The 20108-nt window shown below is 43.9% G+C and overlaps 1 protein-coding gene across 2 annotated transcripts in view; it reads right to left on the bottom strand.

Annotated features, from left to right (window-relative positions):
* Positions 1-20108, bottom strand: part of MARCO (macrophage receptor with collagenous structure) — a 202095-nt gene that overhangs the window by 105473 nt on the left and 76514 nt on the right. For both annotated transcript variants that reach the window (XM_069224337.1, XM_069224338.1), the window contains exons 8-10: positions 18402-18509; positions 17752-17805; positions 15901-15945 (exon numbers count right to left, since the gene is read on the bottom strand). In XM_069224337.1, the coding sequence (XP_069080438.1) occupies positions 15901-15945; positions 17752-17805; positions 18402-18509 (207 nt within the window). The remainder of the gene's footprint in view (positions 1-15900; positions 15946-17751; positions 17806-18401; positions 18510-20108) is intronic.

Here is a 20108-nt window from a genome sequence, read left to right as displayed (position 1 = left end):
TAATGATCGGGGCAACAATGATCTTACTATCTGATCCAGTTTTACTATGATACTGACCCCTATGTAAATCACCTCCTCAAACACCCGCCAGTCCTGGGTTACAATTCAGCTGTTTAATACCAGTTGCGTTTTGTTACTATGCAGCAAGTAGTCCACCAGCTTGCCAAACGTAGCCACCTTCTCCTCAATTACACACAGTGTCACATCTGAATTTGCAGTTACCACTGTTATGTCATCTGCATAGGCTAAAATGTTGGTCTCTCAACCCTGTTGCCTAACTGGCAGAATAGCTGGATTAGCTTCGAACATGCGAACGAATGAGTTGATGTAGATCACAAAAGGCATTGGGAAACGAGGACATTCTTACCTGGTCTCCCCTCAATATAGACTGGCCAAGACTGGCTCCCCATCAATTGCAACCGGGCCACTGGTCTGTGATAAGTTGCCTGGACTGCCGTAAAATAATGCCTCCTAAACTGAATGAGCCCATGATTTTCCAAAGATAGTCCCAGGCAACTCTATTGAATGCTTTTTCTGCATCCAACAGAGCTACATTCATGGGCTTGTTCGCTACATCCATTGCCTCATGGATCATGATCACCTGCTAAATATGGTTGATGGTTCCATTGTCCGAGACTTCCAGATTCAAAATTGCTCTAAATGTCCTTCCCCTGTGAGGGGGCTGAGCTTGATATAGCTTGCCATAATACCCTTGAAAGACTTGAAAGACTTCCCACATGTCTTCAGGATCCAAACCGAAGTCCCCCTGGTCAATTTTTATTTCAATGATACATCCTGCCCCACTTTTTGACAAGTCTAAACTACAAGGACATGTCCCATTCTTTCATTATATTCATAGCATTCCTGACTTCTGGCAAGACATTTTTCTGCTGTTCTTTTGGCTGTGATTACATTGAGCCCTGCCTTGGCTATAGCTATCTGTCGTTGGGTAAGAGAGGGGTCTGTCCCAATGGTTACTGCTGCAACCACCTGGGCTATGGCTTTACTAAGATGTTGATATAAATCTTTAATTAGTGATTGTCTCTGCTTCTGACTATTCAGGCTAACCCTGAGCTTCCCCCCAACTCCTGCTTTGAAGGCATCCCAGACCACCTCAATAGAGGTGCTTCCTCTATTTAAATCCAGAAACTCCAGAATCCATTCATTTTTATGTTCTATATAAGCTGGATCCGTTAGGAGACCTCTCTCAAAAGACCAACTCCGAGCACTCCTTGTGAACACTTTGAGAACAAGCTATAGATTCATAGGGAGCCGAATAATAGGACTAGCCGGGATCAGAAGCTTTAAATTTACTCCACTCGTGAAGCAGACCTCCCTCTCTCTCCAGGCCCCAAACGGCTATGCACACTCGTGGTTTGCGCCTGGCATAAATACCCATTGGGCCCCCAGAAGTACTGCCAGATGCGTTAAAGTTAAAATCACCAGAGAGTACATATGGTGCAGGCCAAAGCACTAACTCTACTGACATAAAATTACAAATGCCTGGGTCAGCCAAAATTGGAGCACACAATGAGCATAAGGTGAAGGACCCTGTTTTGTACCAGCATTCTGTTATTGCCCACCTGCCATATTTATCTGCAGAGCTGCGGCTAAAAACACAAGTCTTGCATCTAGAAAAAACAGCATCTCCCCTAGTCTTCATATCCTGAGTAATGCATGTTATAAAACTTAGGCCCAGGGTTCCAGCAGATTGCTGCTGGCCCTGTTGATATGAGTTCCTTAAGACACTAATTGTGTCATTTTGTTTTACTCAAATTCAGCGCAAACTTAATTCTATATTTATATTTTGACGCTAGACCGTCTAGCGGAAAAATATAAAAGTTAACGTAATTTTTTGGATGCGTGAAACCTCCTTGCATCAATGAAAAGTAAGGTAGATGTTCCTGTCGAAAGAATGTCTCTAAGCACCTTATGTATCCTCCCATGCAAAAATGGTGCATGGGAGGCGGGCCTAAATGATTGCTCTAATCCTGCTTCATGCTATTATTTAACGTCTGGGTCAGGTAAGGCGCTAGGGGACCTGTGAACCCATTTCCATGGTCAAACACCATGGAAAGAGCCCACAGGTGCCCACCACAAGCCCCAGGAACACCCCCACCCACACCAGAGGGACACCAGAGGATGGAGGGGACCCCATCCCAGGTAAGTAGGGTAAGTAGAGGTAAGTACTTAAAAAAAAAAAGTGCCAGTGGGGGGCCTAAAATGCCCCCTCCCTTCATGGCACTGGGTGCAATGGCCATGCCCAGGGGACCCTTGTCCCCTGTGCTGGCCATTGGGGTGGTGGGCATGACTTCTGTCTTTTATACAACAGGAGCCATGTGGTATGGATGGTTTTGTATCAGGAAATTACACTAGGCTGGATAAAGGCATTTTTTTTTGCCTTTAGCCAGCCTAGCATAAATTTTTGGTGCAAAACCCCCCTTCCCTAGTACCACCACCCCCACATGGCTAATGTCATTTTCCCAGACGCTAGACCACCCTTTGCGCTGGCTTGCATGATTCCATAAATTTGGCCCCTGGCTAGTGCTCTGGAATGATACAAGCCGGCACTATTCTTTTTGACTCAAAACTGCATTTGCACAGTTTTGCATCAAAAAGTATAAATATGGGTGAAATACTCTTGTTCTTTCAGCCCATCATTCAGTCCATAGATGTTAACAGTGGCTATACGCAGATTTGGCATGATGATAATACATACAACAACCCGCTCTACTGAGTATCGCCCCTCTCAAATCCTTAATGATACTTGATGGACCTAGTTTAATTGCATATGTGCTTGAAACAGCCATCTCACATCCATTGTCTCTCCATGAAAGTTTCCTGCTGGTGTGCAACAATCTCCTCCCTTCATTCTCTGAATCCAAACCTTCCACTCCTCCTCAAGTGTCTGGCCCTCCCCTTTCCCCCTTGTCACACTCCACCCTCCTGCCCCCCACAAAACCCTCCCTTGCTCCAACCGCATGAAGCAGTCAGACCACCATGGACTTGGTGATAGCCCTGTGTGTGCCTCCTCCTGTTCCCCCATCTCCCAGACAAAAAGCCCCTCTTTTATATATAAAGCTATAAGCAAAGAAGGTAGGGAGGGCAACCTACCACACCCAATGCAAAAAAAAGGAAAGAGAGAAAAAAATGGAAACCAATTTGCTATCAACAAAAACCATCAGCAACCAGCCCCCCTGTAGCAATATGTTTTAGCTACCATTCCTATATTAAAGAACGCTAGGGCATACACCATCTCATGCTTAACATCGTGAAAGATTTTCATTCCCCTCAGTTCCCTGTACCCCACCCAAACACAGCTAGACCAAGAAGCACAGCCCATGCCCCTGTTGGGGCTTCCTCAACCCTGTGGGGCCAGTCTACTCAGGTGCTCCTTAGGCTGTATCTTAGAGGTGAAGGTTCTGATCCTGCCATTAGCAATAGTTTTTAAGTGGGCAGGAGCTAATAAAAAAGCTTCTGCTCCAGCCAATTGGGATGGCTTGATCAATTGTCTTAAGTGCCACCTGTGCTCCACAATAATGTGACAGAAGTTGTGGGGCACAAAAAACAACATATCATTATATCACTTCTGGGAGTCTGGGAGTCTGGACGAGCCTTCTCAAAGGATAACTTGTCTGAGTAAAAAATTCCAAAAATAAACCAGGATTTCCCTGGGCAAAGTGTCCATTACATACTCCGAGTGCCCCTGCTTTATGAGCAATAATGGGAATCTATGAACTCTCTGGACCTCAGCCTCCCAGTTCCAGGATGAAATCTCAGGGAAGGCACTTTCGAGGAGATACACCAAATATTGCCTAATGTAATTGCCTTCAGCCCCCTCTTTCATGCCTAGAATAATAAGTTATTCCAAGTTTGGTGGTTTTCAAAATCCTCAATTTTCCACATGATGTCTGTTAGCTGTGCCTCCTGGGATTCTGCCTGACCCTTCAGGATCAGCTTCAACTGTCTTAGCTCGCTCTTCAATGGCCTTAAGCTTTTCCCAAATCTCAGTGCAAGATTTTGCTACTTTCTTTAAGGCACCTCATAGATGTTTTGTCGCCAGCCGGACCCTTCTACTTGGAACCTGGGTCTCTGCTTGATGTTCTTTTACTGAACCATAGATAAGCTTCAATGAGAGCTCCCTGGCTACATCAGTGATGTTTATATGGCTGTCATCTTTAGGTGGCAAAAGACTAACTTACCCCCTTCTTGGTGTATTATTCGGGTACCATAGTAGTCCCATTTTAGTGCTGCTGTTGCTTGCAATGCTTTACCTATCTTTGTCGCAGAGACAACAGTTTTTCCCTTTGAGGTTCTCTGATGTTTTCGGCACTTAACTGTAGCCCCCAGCACCATAACAGAACTATTTTTGATGTCCCCAGACAGGGAGGTGCTGAAATCAGCCTCACTGGGTCTGAAGCGAGTGGACTCTGATCCCTCTGTGAGGGAGAAAAACATATTCCCTCCCTCATGAGTGATGTTCAAAGTTTTACATGTGCTAGTGCCATCAGTTATAATGTTACTATCTTCCAAACCCTTTTTATCAGGACAGCTCAATTTTCCCTCTAGGCTTACAGCTGCACCTACCCTGGCCTGTGTATCCTGGCTGCTGAGACTAGGCCGAATAACTTCTGCTAGCTGAATTTGTAAATTTTTGGTTTGCTGGTTAGAGAAATCCAGGCAAGAATTTACTCCCAGACTGCCCCATCATCTCAGAGTTCCTTTCTGGAGGGCCCCATTCTGCCAACATTCCAGGAGCTACAGAACCTGTTGCTAAGATTTGAGCCAGTAGGGCCAGTAAGTGAGCAGACGATGGAGCATTCACAGTTCATTGCCCCAATAAGGGAGAGTCGGGCTAAAAAGAACACTGGTATTGTTGCCAAGAGTCGGGACCTCACTGTTCTCCGACGTGCAAAAACATGGGGGCCAGGCTCACGGGAGTAGGTAGCCACTGGAAAAAATTCTGTTGTCGCAGCCTGCATGGCCTCTTGCTGCAAAGTTGGATCAGGATCGAAGGTGGTTGGCTTTCTCTCCTAACCCCGTACAGTTCCATTACACTCTTTTTTTCAGAAGCCCCTGGCAGTTCCAAAATGCTTTTAATAGGGCCCAGATCAGCGTGCCTACCTGCCAAACCTCTGCTCACCCAGTCCTGCTTTGGGCTCCCTCCCAGGTGTACAGGATCCTGAAACTGCAGGCTTGTCCCTGTCACGTGTGACTCTAGCATACTTCGGTGCATTATGTGCAAAAAATCATCCAGCGGCAATCTGCCTGACACACCAAAGAACAAACTTTTGTTTATGGGCCCAGCCAGCATCACAGCGAGACATCTTTGTGACTGAGTCCATCGTCCAAGGCTCTGCTATCAGCAGGGTCACACAAGTAATTCTGGCATGGGTTCCTGTTAGACTTTTCATCCTTGGCGTGGTCCCCCTTAACTTTTTGCCTCTGTTCCTCAAGCTATAGATTCATAGGGAGCCGAATAATAGGACTAGCCAGGATCAGAAGCTTTAAATTTACTCGAATCGTGTAGCAGACCTCCCTCTCTCTCCAGGCCCCAAACGGCTATGCACACTTGTGGTTTGCACCTGGCATAAATACCCATTGGGCCCCCAGAAGTACTGCCAGATGCGTTAAAGTTAAAATCACCAGAGAGTACATATGGTGCAGGCCAAATGCCTGGGTCAGCCAAAATTGGAGCACACAATGAGCATAAGGTGAAGGACCCTGTTTTGTACCAGCATTCTGTTATTGCCCACCTGCCATATTTATCTGCAGAGCTGCGGCTAAAAACACAAGTCTTGCATCCAGAAAAAACAGAATCTCCCCTAGTCTTCATATCCTGACTAATGCATGTTATAAAACTTAGGCCCAGGGTTCCAGCAGATTGCTTTTTGCCTCTGTTCCTCAGGTTGTTATGTGTGCTGGACTCTGATTTTGCTGTTTTTGTTACTCTGGGAACTTTACCACTGTTAACCAGTGCTAAAGTGCAAGGGCTCCTTTAAAAAATGTGTATGTAATTGGTTTATCCATGATTGGCATATTTGGTTTACTAGTAAGTCCCTAGTAAAGTACACTAGACATACCAGGGCCTGTAAATCAAATGCTACTACTGGGCCTGCAGCACTGGTTGTGCCACCCACATAAGTAGCTCTGTAATCTTGTCTCAGGCCTGCCATTGCAGTGTCTGTGTGTGCAGGTTTAACTGTAAATTCGACTTGGCAAGTGTACCCACTTGCCAGGCCTAAACCTTCCCTTTTCTTACATGTGAGACACCCCTAAGGTAGGCCCTAGACAGACCTAAGGGCAGGGTGCAGTGTATGGTTAAGGTAGGACATATAGTACTGTGTTTTATATGTCCTTTCTGCTGTTGCACGGCCTGTCCCTCTCATAGGTTAACATGGGGGCTACCTTTAAATCTGATTAAAGTGTAGATTCCCTTTGGGAGCGGATGGACATGTGGAGTTTGGGGTATCTGAGCTCACAATTTAAAAATACATCTTTTAGTAAAGTTGATTTTAAGATTGTGTGTTTAAAAATGGCACTTTTAGAAAGTGCGCATTTTCTTGCTTATACCATTTCTGTGACTCTGGTGTTTGTGGATTCCCTGTCTGGGTCAGTTTGACAGTTGGGCTGGTTGCACCTCACACTAGACAGTGACACAAAGGGAGCTGGGGTGTAGCCTGCATATCCAGATGAGCCATCTGTGCTAGGCGGGAGGGGAGGAGTGGTCACTCACACCTGAAAGGGCTGTGCCTGCCCTCACACAATGCAGTCTCCAACCCCCTGGTGAGTGTCTGGGGCCTGGCCTGGGCAAGGCAGGATTTCACATTCAAAAAATGCTTTACTTTGAAGTAAGCCTACTTCAAAGGAGAAATTGGGTATAAGAAGCGCACCCAAAACCACAGACTTTAGAAACCCTTCTGGAAACAAGAGGAACCGCTGCCTGGAGAAGAGCTGAAGAGCTGAGGACAAAGAGCTGCCCTGCCTGTGACTGTGCTTTGTGGAGCTATCCTGCAGTTTCTGCTTCTGCCAGAGTAAGAGGGCAAAGACTGGACTTTGTGTGCCCTCCATCTTGAGAAGAACTCTCCTGTTGTTTGAAGTCTCAGAGACAGCAAAGACTTCTCTCTGCCAGCACCTGGAGTCTCTGGAGAGACTCCTACTCTGCCCTGTGGTGCCCATCCAGTTCCTGGGACCCTGAAAGGAGAAGCTGGCAGCCTAAAGAAAAGGAAATCCACGCACAGAGTGCGGTGCGGGGAAAAGATCGACGCAACTCAGATCTGCGGCTGAAGAAACGACACGCCGCCAGCTCCGCGGCTGAAAATCGATGCTCGCCGGAAACGCGACTGAAGAATTGATGCACAGAGCAGGAGAAACGACGTGCAGCATCGCTGACGGAGGCTGGGAGATTACAACCCGCGCTGCGTGGTTTTCGGATTATCATTCGGCTGGATTTCCGGCTCAAGTACCGCTGGGCGTGTAAAAACAACGCAAGGCCTGCTCGGACTCGAGAGTGCTGACCGGATCGACACATTGCTCTCCTGCAGAGAGAAGAAACGACGCACCATGACCCGACAAAAGGAGAAATGACACAAGGTTCCGCTTGTGAGTGGAATTGACGCATCGCAAGCCCTTTTTGACGCACACTCGCCCGTGCGGGGTTATTTTTGACGCACCCAAGGTACTTTTTTCACGCTAACAATGTTAGTGTGTGTTTATAATTATTTAAAGACTTTTTTTTACTTTTTTATTAATAACTGGACATGGGTATTGTGGTTTTTTCTCGTTTTGGTCTTGTTTCATTTAGATAAATATTTCCTATTTTTCTAAACCTGTGTTGTGTCATTTTGTAGTGTTTTCATTGAGTTACAGTGTGTGTTGGTACAAATACTTTACAGCTAGCATTCTGAAGTTAGGCCTACTGCTCTGCCAAGCTACCAAGGGGGTAAGCAGGGGTTAGCTGATGGTGAGTTTCTTTCACCCTGACTAGGGTAACCTGACTGTCAACCAAAGACCCAATTTCTAACAGTTCTGATATTTGAAAACTGCCCAGAGCTCACCTGCATACTGCACTCTCACAGGGGAGAAGGCCCCGCCTCCCCATGCCTTAAGCTGTAACCTTGCCGGAGCTGAGGGGGAGCCAGATGTGCAACAAGCGCACACGTCCATCACCTTTGCTGCTCTGCTCGCTTCAAACTCTTTGTCAAAACATTCAGTAGAGGTCTGTTTATTGTGTAAAACGTATATACCATTGCTTGTTTTTCTCCGAGTTCATTTATATTTCCATGTGTAGCTTTTAGGTTTGATTAGAATACGTTTTTTTTTTCTTTTAAAAGTAAAAACATTGACTCAAGTGGTAGCATTATCGATTGTGATTTGTGTCTCAGCAGAATAGTTTTGAATTTCTAGCCCACAACATTTCCTTGAATGTGCCTTGGACTGGTCAGCTTCCTATCTAAAGGTCAAGCATTAGAGTGAAAACTTGACGCTCAGCGTGAGGCGCAATAATCAGATGTCTTTAGGTAGCCCAAGAAATTAGTTGTAAAAGGCTCCAATCGACACAGTTGACGCCCAATTACCTCTGATGCCATAGAAGTCACTGAACTAGTTCCCACACTAGCAAACTTGGTTTATTTTCTGATTTTAATTTCTTAACATCGTTTTTGTTTTGATGAATAGCTGCACATGGACTACATGAATTTTTCCAAGAAAAGCTGTTACTTGAGTCAAGCTACCAGAGAGTTTGCCTTTTAAGAGGGTAGAATATTTGGACCTCGTTGCAACTCAGACACAGTTAAAAACTAGATTATGCGTTCTCTCTCTCCATCATTATCTAACAACCCAACTTCCTAACACAAATAGGCCTCACAGCCTTCCAAATAGCAGGGACCTCACAGCAGGCAGACAGGAAAACCAGCATGCAGACCACCACATTGGGCGTGCAGGCATGTTGAGGAGGTCGCTTCATGAACTTTGGTAATAGGTTCAGGCAAAAGATCATATTGATATAATCATTGAAATCTGAAATGATTAATAATGAAGCTTATTAGACACACTGATCTGCAAGCATCTTATTAGCTCAATGCCCATAAGGCAACCATTTTAAAGTATATTAAAACATTTATAAAATAGGATAATGTTCAAGAGTTATAAGACCGTTTTGAAGAGTGGGTTGAGATTCAGGGGTTGTTACATGAAGAGCTTGGTAGGTAGGTGAAAAATGTTTGGAGTGAATCCTCAGAGGCAGAGCCAGCACACGGTGCCTAGAGTCCTGGTCCGTGACCACAGTAGTGGTCTCATGGCCCAGAGTTGGGGTATCGTTGGTGATGTGACGGCTAATTATTAGAGCTCGGGAGCGGTTAGACCTGCCATATGTTCAAGTTTGCAAGAGGATATACAGAGGAATTATACATTAATTGGGCAGTTGTGATTTTTCATGAACGATCATATTTAAAAATGTATGCCTCAGACTTAACTCTATTGGTGAAATGGCCCAGTGAGTTAAAGACCATCATTGACATCTGTTGTTAATTCAGGTTATGACTTCAAACCTAGAAAAGACCAACTCAGCATTCAAACATTCAGTAGTTTGACAAATCAAGCAGTAATCCATTAAGTAATAGTGCCACCTCTCATACAAAGTAATTGTAAATGGCAGAAGTGTAGTCCCAAGTCCTATATACATTTCTTTTATATATCCTAAATAATTGCAATTGACTGTGAGTATTTTTAGTAAATAATTCATTTAGGGCATCAGCAATTTTGGGCATTGTATTTAGTATTGAAGACAATAATGTCAGAATTGTTTTACATGCTTTCAAGAGGAAGATTATATTAGTTATAGTTTTGTTGAAGCAGTCCATCTGCAGACCACTGGGACTGCACACACCATCACTGACTTTGTTGCACCACTCGCCCTCAAGAGCACTGACTGAAGACCTTGGAAACCTGGGCCTCACCCAATGAGTAAAGTAACCTTTCTACATTAATGGACACATCCTGGATCCTATTTTCACCAACTTCAATAGCATCCCCTGGACAGACTACGCCCTTGTCAAAGTCAATATCCCTGCCCCAGTCCAACACAAGCCCATCCCAACAAAACCAGAGTAGCATCACTGACAAGAATTGGAACACCGCTCTCAACACCCACAGACCCAAATACAGCTACAGCCTCCCCAAAGTCATCAAGACTTTCAACAACTGGATCCCCTCCTGAGCCAACTCCAGTGTCCCCCCAAACACAGCAGTACAACAAGATTCAGACAAAAAGGAGATAAAATGCCACTGTAAACAACTGAAGTGTAAATGGAGAATGAGTGAGGTTAATGTAGACAATAGCATGTTCAAATCTGCCCTAAAATGCTACCATCAAATGTTCTGGACCACCAAACAAGCTGCTTTGGTGTCCTGCATCAATGCAAGCAACAAAGGAAGCAAAGAAATCTTCACCTCTGCATCAGCTCCCTCTATCTCATCACCCCCTTGCAGAACCTCTGCAACAATCTCTCTGTTATTCAGCAACAAAATCACCACCATTTACAACAACTTATCCTGCAATCTGACCCGAAAGACCTTGCTAAACACTTGTGAATCTTATCCAAAGAACCAATGCTAACAACATGGCCCCTCATCACCCCAGACGAAACTACAATCACCATGAAGTCCATCTACTTAGGGGCCACATTGGACCCCTAATTCCACCATGCATACTCCAGAATACTGCAATCCATCCCTGCCATGCTTACACCTTTATGAATGCTTCCACCTCTATTACAACCTTCCCAGGTGCTTGGAAATGCATAATTGTCCTCTCATTGCTGAAGAAACCCTTTGTCGACCTTTCAACATATGCGAACTACAGATAGATCTCCCGGCTACCATTCCTGGCCAAGGTCATAGAGAAAATCATTGACAGACACCTCATCTAATACCTCAACGACTGCCAACTCCTCTACACCACTCAGTCTTGTTTCAGACCCAGCCACATCACAGAAACTGCCCTCATCTCCGATATATCTGCATGAGTCCCGATACAGGATTTTAACCCTCATATGGACATCCACAACTGCAGTCGGGCTTCCCAGCTTATTCAGACTTTGTCAGGTCTTAACATGACAAAACATGCCATTGTACCAACCCATAAAGACAGCCATATGCAGATTAAATTTTTTACAATATTTTGTGTCTCTGAGCAAGTGACCCTCAACGCTTGGTCTGGATGAATCATTTCCTGGTCCGGTTTTCCTTCTATAGTCCTGGACATTTGCTGAACGTTACTGCAATCCCTGAACTGAAGAGAAGCTGGAAGAATGTCACAGAGATTACTATTATGCTCTCTCTTCAATATTGCCCAATTCTTCTGCCCCTTTGAGAAAAAAAACAATGCAGACCCTAGTATGCTCAGTAATTTTAGGCCTATCTCACATCTGTCAGCCCCAGCAAAGATCTTGGAGGAGTTGGGGAATCAGCCACTTTCATCCTTCGTAGAGGCAAACGGGCTGCTCCATGACACTTAATCAGGCTTTTGTGTAGGATACAGCACTGTACCTGCACTATTGGAAGTGTCAGAGTCTGTTAGAGAAACACTGGATGGAGGTGCTTCCACCAATATTCTACTACTGTATTTGTCTGCAGCGTTTGACACAGTGTCACATTCCACACTGTTGAACAGATTAAATTACGTTGCTTTCAGGACACAGTCTTGTCCTGGATACATTTTTTCTTGGATGAATGTTCTCAGAGGGTTTTTCTCCACCCTTTTTCTCCCTTTCCCGAAAACCCTCCAGTCTGCAAAGTTCTACAAGGCTCTGCCCTGAGCCTGCTGCTTTTTAACCATTCCATGGCCCCCTCGCCACCTTGGTCGAATCCTGGGGTTGAGGTGATCTCCTACATGAATGACATACAACTGCTGTTCTCTTTCACGGAGCATTCTGAAGAGGCCTTCTTTTAATTCAAAGAGTGCTTGAAAGGCGTAGCCAGTTGGAAAAGAGTCCAACTTTTTAACACTAAATGCAGAAAAAAACAGGGGTTCTCTTTTTTCAGCCAGATGCTCGTCCCCAAAACCTCAAGAACTGACTCGCTCTGGTGCCTTACCAATGGGCGAGGAACCTGGGTATCCTGTTTGATTCTAACCTTTCTCTCAAGACACAAATCAAACAAATCTCTTGATCTGCTTCCTGAAACTTAGATCTGTCAGAAAGCTGTTGCACCTTGTCCCGCAGGGAACCTGTAAAACTGTGGTACATCCACATGTGACGTCACATCTTGACTATGCCAACAGCCTCTATTTGGGTTTACCCTCTTTTCTGACCCACAGACTACAAATTATTCAGAATGCAGCAGCCAGGCTGATATGGCTGGTCCATTCTCATCAACATATTTCACCCCACCTAAAGTAGCTACATTGGCTCCCAGTGGTGAAAAGGCTCAACTTTAAGGCCCTCTTCCTTGCTTTTAGAGCCATTGAAGGCAAAGGTCTGCTCAATTTGAGAAACAGACTTGGCTGATACCAACAAGAGAGATCATTGAGATCCAATAATCCCTGGTTTAAGCATATTCCCAGATTTGCTACAGCTTGCCACGGAGGCAGGTCATTTACAGTACTGACGGCAAAGTTATGGAATTCTTAACCACTTAAACCTCATTCAGCCCAGTGAGTGCAATGCTTCAAAAAAGAGCTAAAAAACCTTGCTCTTCTACCAAGATTAAGACCTTTGTTGCTGGGTGATTCTCAGTCTTGGATTTGAGCGCCAGGATGCTTCTGTTGAGGCAACAGACTTTTTAAAAAATGCAAATCATTGATTGATTGATTGCCCCAGCCCAGTGGTCTGATACACAAAAAGGCTACTCTCAGCACAGCTCTCTGCACTGTGATGTGAGAAAACATATCCTTTTCTCTTTGTAGGATTCTCAGATCCTCCCAAGTGCAAATGAACTGTTCACAATAATACACAAACAACCCTCTTCATTAATATTAATGAAGCAGTGAAATGGCTTATGTCTCATTGTGGTTAGAGGTAAATGCTAGAAAAGAGTCATTCATGGGACAGCGTATCTCCATCTCAGTATCCATATTTGCAGTGTGCTAGAACTGTGGCATATAAGGAATTGGACACTGAGGGGAGCATGCACCTTTCGAGGGACCACTTGCTGCTCATCATAATATCTGCAGCCTGCAGGAAAATAATTCAAGCTGTTAGATATTGACAGGCTACACTTTGTGACTGTTCATTCCTGGACTTGGAAGTCTGTAGTTGTTCTATGCTTTGTGAGAGCATTAAAAAACTCAAGTGGGTCCCAATTCAGTCCCTTTTCTCTTTCGACTTGAAATGATTTGCTCTACTTCCATTGTTACTTGTGTACTTGTACTTGTAAATCATGCATTTCACCAGGAGTTTACCCTGACTCTGATGAGAATGGAGGGTTCTTTGCCACCCTCTCTGGGTACGATGTGAAGAGCTAATTTTTCAATTTCTTCCTGAATCCTAGGACTGAGCTGCAGCGTTAATGTGAAGAAGTAATGCATTCCAGGCTTTACGGGTCAGGTGTGAGAAGGTGTCTGCTGACTCTGGATGTGGGGACAGCGGCGAGCAGAAGGTTTACTGAGCAGACGTGTCTGTGTGCAAGGTGATGCAGCTGTTCAGGTAAGTGGGGCCTAGATTGTGTAGTGCTTCGTATGTGTCGGTGAGTAATTTGAACTGCATATGACTCTCTATTGGGAGCCACCAGAGGTTTCTGATGAGGGGTAAATTTGGGTGTGTGGAGGGAGGGAGGTTGATTTTGAGTCTAGCCGCAATATTCTGAATGCCCTGGAGCTGCTAAGTGGGTTGGGTTGGGATTCCAACATACAGTGTGTTTCCATTGTCTAGCTTGCTGGTGATGAGTGGTTAGGCAATTGTTCGACAGGTGTCAAGTGGGAGCCAACTAAAGATTTTTCTGAAGTTCCTGAGGGTGTGGAAGAAGACGAGGTGAGCAAGTTGACTGGGATTGGCCATCAACAATTTGTTGTGGACCACATTTCCCAGCTTCCTGGCTTGGCTGGAAGGGATTGACTTGGGACCAGGTTCTGATGTCGACCAGGCAGAGGATCACAGGGTTGGGTCTTTCTTAAAGAATACTACTTCTGTCTGAGATGAGATTCAGGCAGTTGGACTTCATCTAAAGGGCAACTTCAAACATGCACTAGATGAACTTTGCGTGGGTGTTGGTTGTTGTTCTTGAAGACAATTAGTTGTAAATCCTCAGTATATGAGATGATGTTGATTCGAAGGTTAGCATGATGTTGGCGACATGGCCCATGCAGATATTGAAGAGCGTGGGGATGAATGATGATCACTGGAGGACTCCTTAGGTATGGAGAATTAGGGAGGTAGGCTGACTTTCTGCTTGCTTCTTATGAGCAAGAAGCTAATACACTGAAGGGCTGCTCCATGAATTCATAATTGGCAGAGGTGTTAGATGGTGTTTAAGTGGGAGACGGCATTAAAGAGAGGTCGAGCAGGATGAGTGTAGCAGTGTTGCCTTGGTCTATGATGGTCTGGATGTCGTCATATGCAGTGACGAGGGTATTTTCGGTATTTTGATTAAGTCTGAAGCCTGATTAGGATGGATCCAGGAGATGGTTATCATTCAGATGTTTAACTACTTTCTTGTTTATCAGTGTCTTCAACACTGGCATTGGTAATGGAATCAGTGAGAACTGTCAGTAGTTGGGTGGAGAGGGAGGGTCTGCAGTGGGCTTCTTCTTCTGTAGTGACAAGATGGTGGCTGGTGGTGATCCAAAGACTGAAGTTGTCAGTAGAGTGGGTGAGGTCATCCAGTTGCAGCAGACGGTATTGGGGGTGGTTCTTCGATGGCAGTTGAAGTGAAGACTAACGCGGACAAGCAAATAGTCCATGCAGATGAGAAGGATGGGTATGACCACATATCTGGTCGGTGGCCGCCATTAAGAAGAAGTAAGAGAACCTGGGGGTGGTGGGCCCAGCTAGGTATGTCTGGGGTGAGTGGAAAGAGTGAGGCAATCCGTGGTAGCGGGGCAACAAGGCAAGAAAGCAGAAAACGAAAGTTAGATGAGGCGAATGTAGCAAAGAAAAGCAAAGAAAATGTGACAAAAGTGAGACAAGAAGCAGCGATAGATATTATAAAAAAGGTAAAAATAGAAGCTAAAGAGAGACCAAAAGTGTGAGAGATTGCAAGATTCGAGAATTTGAGAAGAGCGGGACAAAAAGAAACGAGTACTAAAAGTCACAAAAAAAGAAAAAGTTTCAAAAGAGGGAGAAATAGAGTGTGAGAGATCAGGATAGAGAGGGATTGAGAGCTCAAGATAGAGAGGGATTGAAAGCGGGAACAGCGAAGTGAGTGGGAAAAAGAGCACAAAAGTGCTAAAAGGCACAAGGAAAAGAAAAAAGAATGACACAAAGTGTGAAAGAAAGACAAGAGAGCGAGTGAAAGCAGACAAAGTGAGGCTGGGGCTCGGGATGAGCAGCAGCCGAGATGCGGGGTCGGAAAAGGCTGTGCTTGGCCAGAGGGCCAAGGCAATTATGTAAAGCTTTATACAAAGGTTGATAAGTAGTTGCCTGACACTCCATTCTAACCTTACGCGCAGATCATATGAAACTAGTTCATATTTAAACAGTGATAAGCAACATAACAGGTAGGGTAATAGCTGGGCCATTATTAATAGTCTTACCCCTGGAGTGAGGCATTGAACAATAAAATACACAATAACAGGTAGGGTAATAGCTGGGCCATTATTCATAGTCTTACCCCTGGAGTGAGGCATTGAACAATAAAATACACAATAACAGGTAGGGTAATAGCTGGGCCATTATTCATAGTCTTACCCCTGGAGTGAGGCATTGAACAATAAAATACACAATAAAATACACAGACATTCTCTACCTCCAATGCCTTGCTCTCCTTTGGCTCCTTGTGGCCCCATCAGTCCTAAAATGGGAAATATTAACAGTCATAACTATAGGTATACCGTGCCCACTTCACAATCACTTTGGGTTGCGGTGCACAATGCTGTATGCATATTTGGCATTTCTAAAAGCAAGACAAAAACACTGTGCCAAAGGGATTTTGTCCTTCATAGTTCTACTTACAACATTCAAATCAATGTACATTTCAACAATTTTAGCTTTGTTGTTAATATCTGAAGGTCTTGTCACAGTTAGGTACCTGCTGCAGCACTTACTCTCAATAGAATGCACTTATGAACAGTATACGATTTGGATTTCATTTTAGAAATATAAAGTAACTTAACTACATAAAAGTACATATTAAAATAACTTACCAAACCCAGAATCTCAAAGAACTTGCCAGATGCATTTGTGAGAAGCATGTGAAGAATCCTGGTTACTTTAAAAAATATGCCTAATATGGTCACAGTTAACTCTGTACCACACATGGAAGATATATTAAACCATAGATGTGTAACAATAAATAACAGAAACGTTTTTCAACGGGTGGTTCTGAGTGACATCAAATTTGCTTATGATGTCACTCACAACCCCAATGTGAAAATTATCTTTTTTGTTTACTGTTAACCATCTACATTTTCTGTTATGTATGCCCACCCCCCACAAATCTCCTTCCCCTGCTTTCAACAGCTATGCAGTAGTCGATGCACCATGAACAAGCTATACACAGCTTGGTTTTAACTGCCACAGTTTCTGCCAGGTTACATCTGGTGTCCTGCCAAGAATTACCTTTTTCAATCAAATATTTACAAAAGCATACCTGGTGTCCTTCCACCCACCCTTACCACCCTCTGTATTTACCATCTTCCTTGCACTGACTTTAAACTGGTATCCTCCTACTCATCTCACCCTCTTTTCAATCCACCCATTTCATTCCCAAATATGTGAAAATAAAGCCTTGTCTTCTGACACCAACTCCACCAAAGTCTGTGCCTTTCCTTCTCTCTGCCTGAAGTTGGAATCTCTTCTCTCCATTAAAGTAGAGAGCCAACACCACACTGACAGCTTTTATGAGACCCTTGCCAGCATGAACTGAATTTCCTTTATGGAATAGCAAAAGTAGGAAACAACATTTATTTTCTAATGTTGCTAAATCAGAGCATGAATGACCATATTTAGAATCTGGTGATCACGCTGCTAGCTCACAGAGACAATCATACATAACAAGGCAATATGTGCATGTTTCACTTTCTCTTACACTGTCTCACTTTTCCACGTTAGACTGTTATCCACTTCAGTCAGTAATTATGTAATGGTATCAGTTAAGATCCTCAATCTATTAGTCATCTGTAACAAATAGTCTTTCATATCTATTTCAATGCCTGTTAGGCCTCTATATTTCACCGTTATCCTGTTTTTAAAGATGTTTGGACGTAATATTGAGTCCAAATTATCATGTCAAGAATATTAAGGACCAAAGTATTGTGAAGATATGTTTCAATGGGTAAGTAAAGTTTTACTATACTTAACCTCAAATATATGTACCTTGGCTATATATATATATATATATATATATATATATTCAAGGTAAGTAGATGTGGAGTTAGGAATAGTAAATCTATAATTTCTAACTTGCACTTACCTTCTTGATATTTTGGTCTGCGATAATTTTGACATGCTGTTCTGTCTACATGATATATTTAGCGTGGATGTTCTGTCAACTGACTCTTCTCGGGTTGTCCCCATACATATGATACACTTATTATACTCTACCCCCTGCTTCCACCCCACTTTGGCAGGATTCGGAACCATGGTATTTTTGTGTTACCTTTATCTCCTTTGTCACCCTTAGGGCCCTGAGGTCCTGTTATCCCTGGAGCTCCTGAAATAGAAGAGAGAGCAATCAGCATAGCCGGCCTTTGCTAACATAGTGCCTTGGGTGTTGTCGGAGAGAACTTTGGGTCCCCGGCCGATTGTAGTGAATTGAGTGAGATGGCAGGAGATCCCTTTAGTGTTCACTGGTCAGTACCTGGGTGAGCGGCGACTGGTCCCTGAACCCAAACATTCCCCGACCTCCCTCAGCTCACCTAAATCACTGATAACTTAGCTGCCTCACACAGAGGATGGTTTTGTTGATGTGTTTCAGCAGAGGTCAGAGGATGAAGGGAGGGCAAGGAAGGAGGCTAAAAGCCTGTTAAAAACATCACCGCAGTATGATAATGAAATACTAAAACCACTTTAAGCAGAAACGAACAGGCAGGGACAAGGACAAGGCTGGAGAAAGATGAGAAGGGCGCTGCTGTTGGCATAACCTTCATGCACATAGCTCCATGTGCCTTTCAGAAGTATTGGCGCCCTGTGCCTAGGACCCAGTTCTGTTATGCCAAAGGCCCGCCCTGGCAATCAGTAGGGAATTTCATCACTGGACAAGCATGGTGTCTGAACTAAAGAAGCAATATTCTAACAAAAGTGAGGTACCTGCATCTCCCTTCCTTCCAGGAAGTCCTGCTTCACCCTTCCTTGCTGTTGCTCCAGGCATACCTGGAACACCTCGCACGCCTTCGGATCCCTTCTCTCCAGGATCACCTAATCAATGAGGTAAAAGAGCCTGAGTGCAAATTATGAAATATAATGTAGGCATGAAAGTCAACTGCTGAAAACGAGTATACATTTTGACACAGTGGGCCGGATACGCTCAACCATATGCCCACCTACTTTCGCCTTAGACTAAAATGTTGCATGATTTCCAAGTGTGAATTCACATTTATATTTCACAAAATGTCAAATGACACTCCTAACTGTATTAGCAAAAACAATGATATGATTCAGTCTAACAAGATTAAATCAAGGACCATTCTCGTTATCAGTCTAGTAGATAATTATTTATGTGTGGGGCAGTTGTAAATCCATGTCTGTGATCGGAATAGAGTGTGAAATTCCCCCATAATTAGTGGGGCTTTGCTTCAACGGCTTTCTATAGGGGGCTCATTTTCCCCCAGTGTCTAAACACAGGGTTAGCTATCTGCTGCTGAGCTCTAATACCCTTCCTTATCCATATAGGGACCTGTCATATGAATGAAGATACGATTGATGGTTACATATTTATACATCGTGCTACTCACTTTAGGTTAGGACGTTTTCCTTATATTAAGTAGTTTCCTTAATTTTGAGTGTATGAGGCAATTGCGCCTGCTATGTCACTCTGAGAAGGCAGAGTACTAACACTATGAGTAGGATTTGCTATTAAGCGCTATATAAAAGCAATTCCAGTTACAAAAATTGTCACACCCTGGTGCAAAAGTTTTTTTGGGAATTTACTTTCCAGAATGATAGTAACATAAAGCAGAGTTTTGCAATGCATGTTTGGGCTTTCCATGGGTGACCCATAGTGTTTAACGCAAAGCTCTATCTATCAACAGAGTCATGCCCCAAAAAATAAGCCTATTTGAGGTTGGCGTTGACTTGCAGAAATGCTTTTATTTCTCCAAAGTTTTCTGACTTAGCTTCTCTGCTGCACTGTACAGCCAGCATACATGCAAAGTGGGAAAAGTTTTAAAGTTCTTCTAGGCATAGTATTTTGCACTGGAAGGGTAACATTTCAGTACAAAACCTCTTCTAGACATGATGCAGACAGCTTTGCAATATGGTGCAAAGGTGTTGAATGGCACTAGGCAGCCTGATCGTGTGTCAGATCTAAGACTACAGCAGGGAGTGCCATACCTCAGTGAATATGGCACTGACCTGCACTCTCACTCTCATGCAATTTTAATACCATGCCGAGATTTCCTGGTCAGGAAGATGCATAATCGAACTATACCCTGACAGAGTTTTCACACCCGATTGCTGATTATAACTGATTTTTTCTAGCAAAATGTGAAGGTTAAACTTTCAGCTACAGATTATTTATAATGAAGCTAGGAGCCCCAGGTTGAGCCCAGACAAAGGCTTATGCCCAATTCGAGATTTGCAGGGTAATTGTAATGAGGTCTTAAAGCGAATAAATAGGGGATGACCATAATGATACAGCAACCCCCACTGCAGCTGTTCTCCATGCTGCCATAGACATTTTTGCCAGTTAAACTGCATGTTTACATAGGCAAAATAAGACAATGGACCAGGATTTACTAATGCTTTGCACCAAGTTTGCTTCAATTTTGTGTTACAAATCCAGTGCAGAGTGTTAGT

The sequence above is a fragment of the Pleurodeles waltl genome, chromosome 3_1 (assembly GCF_031143425.1).
Source record: "Pleurodeles waltl isolate 20211129_DDA chromosome 3_1, aPleWal1.hap1.20221129, whole genome shotgun sequence".
NCBI classification, from domain to species: Eukaryota; Metazoa; Chordata; class Amphibia; order Caudata; family Salamandridae; genus Pleurodeles; species Pleurodeles waltl.
Note: the sequence above shows the minus strand (reverse complement) of the source record. Positions and strands in the feature narration are given on the sequence as shown.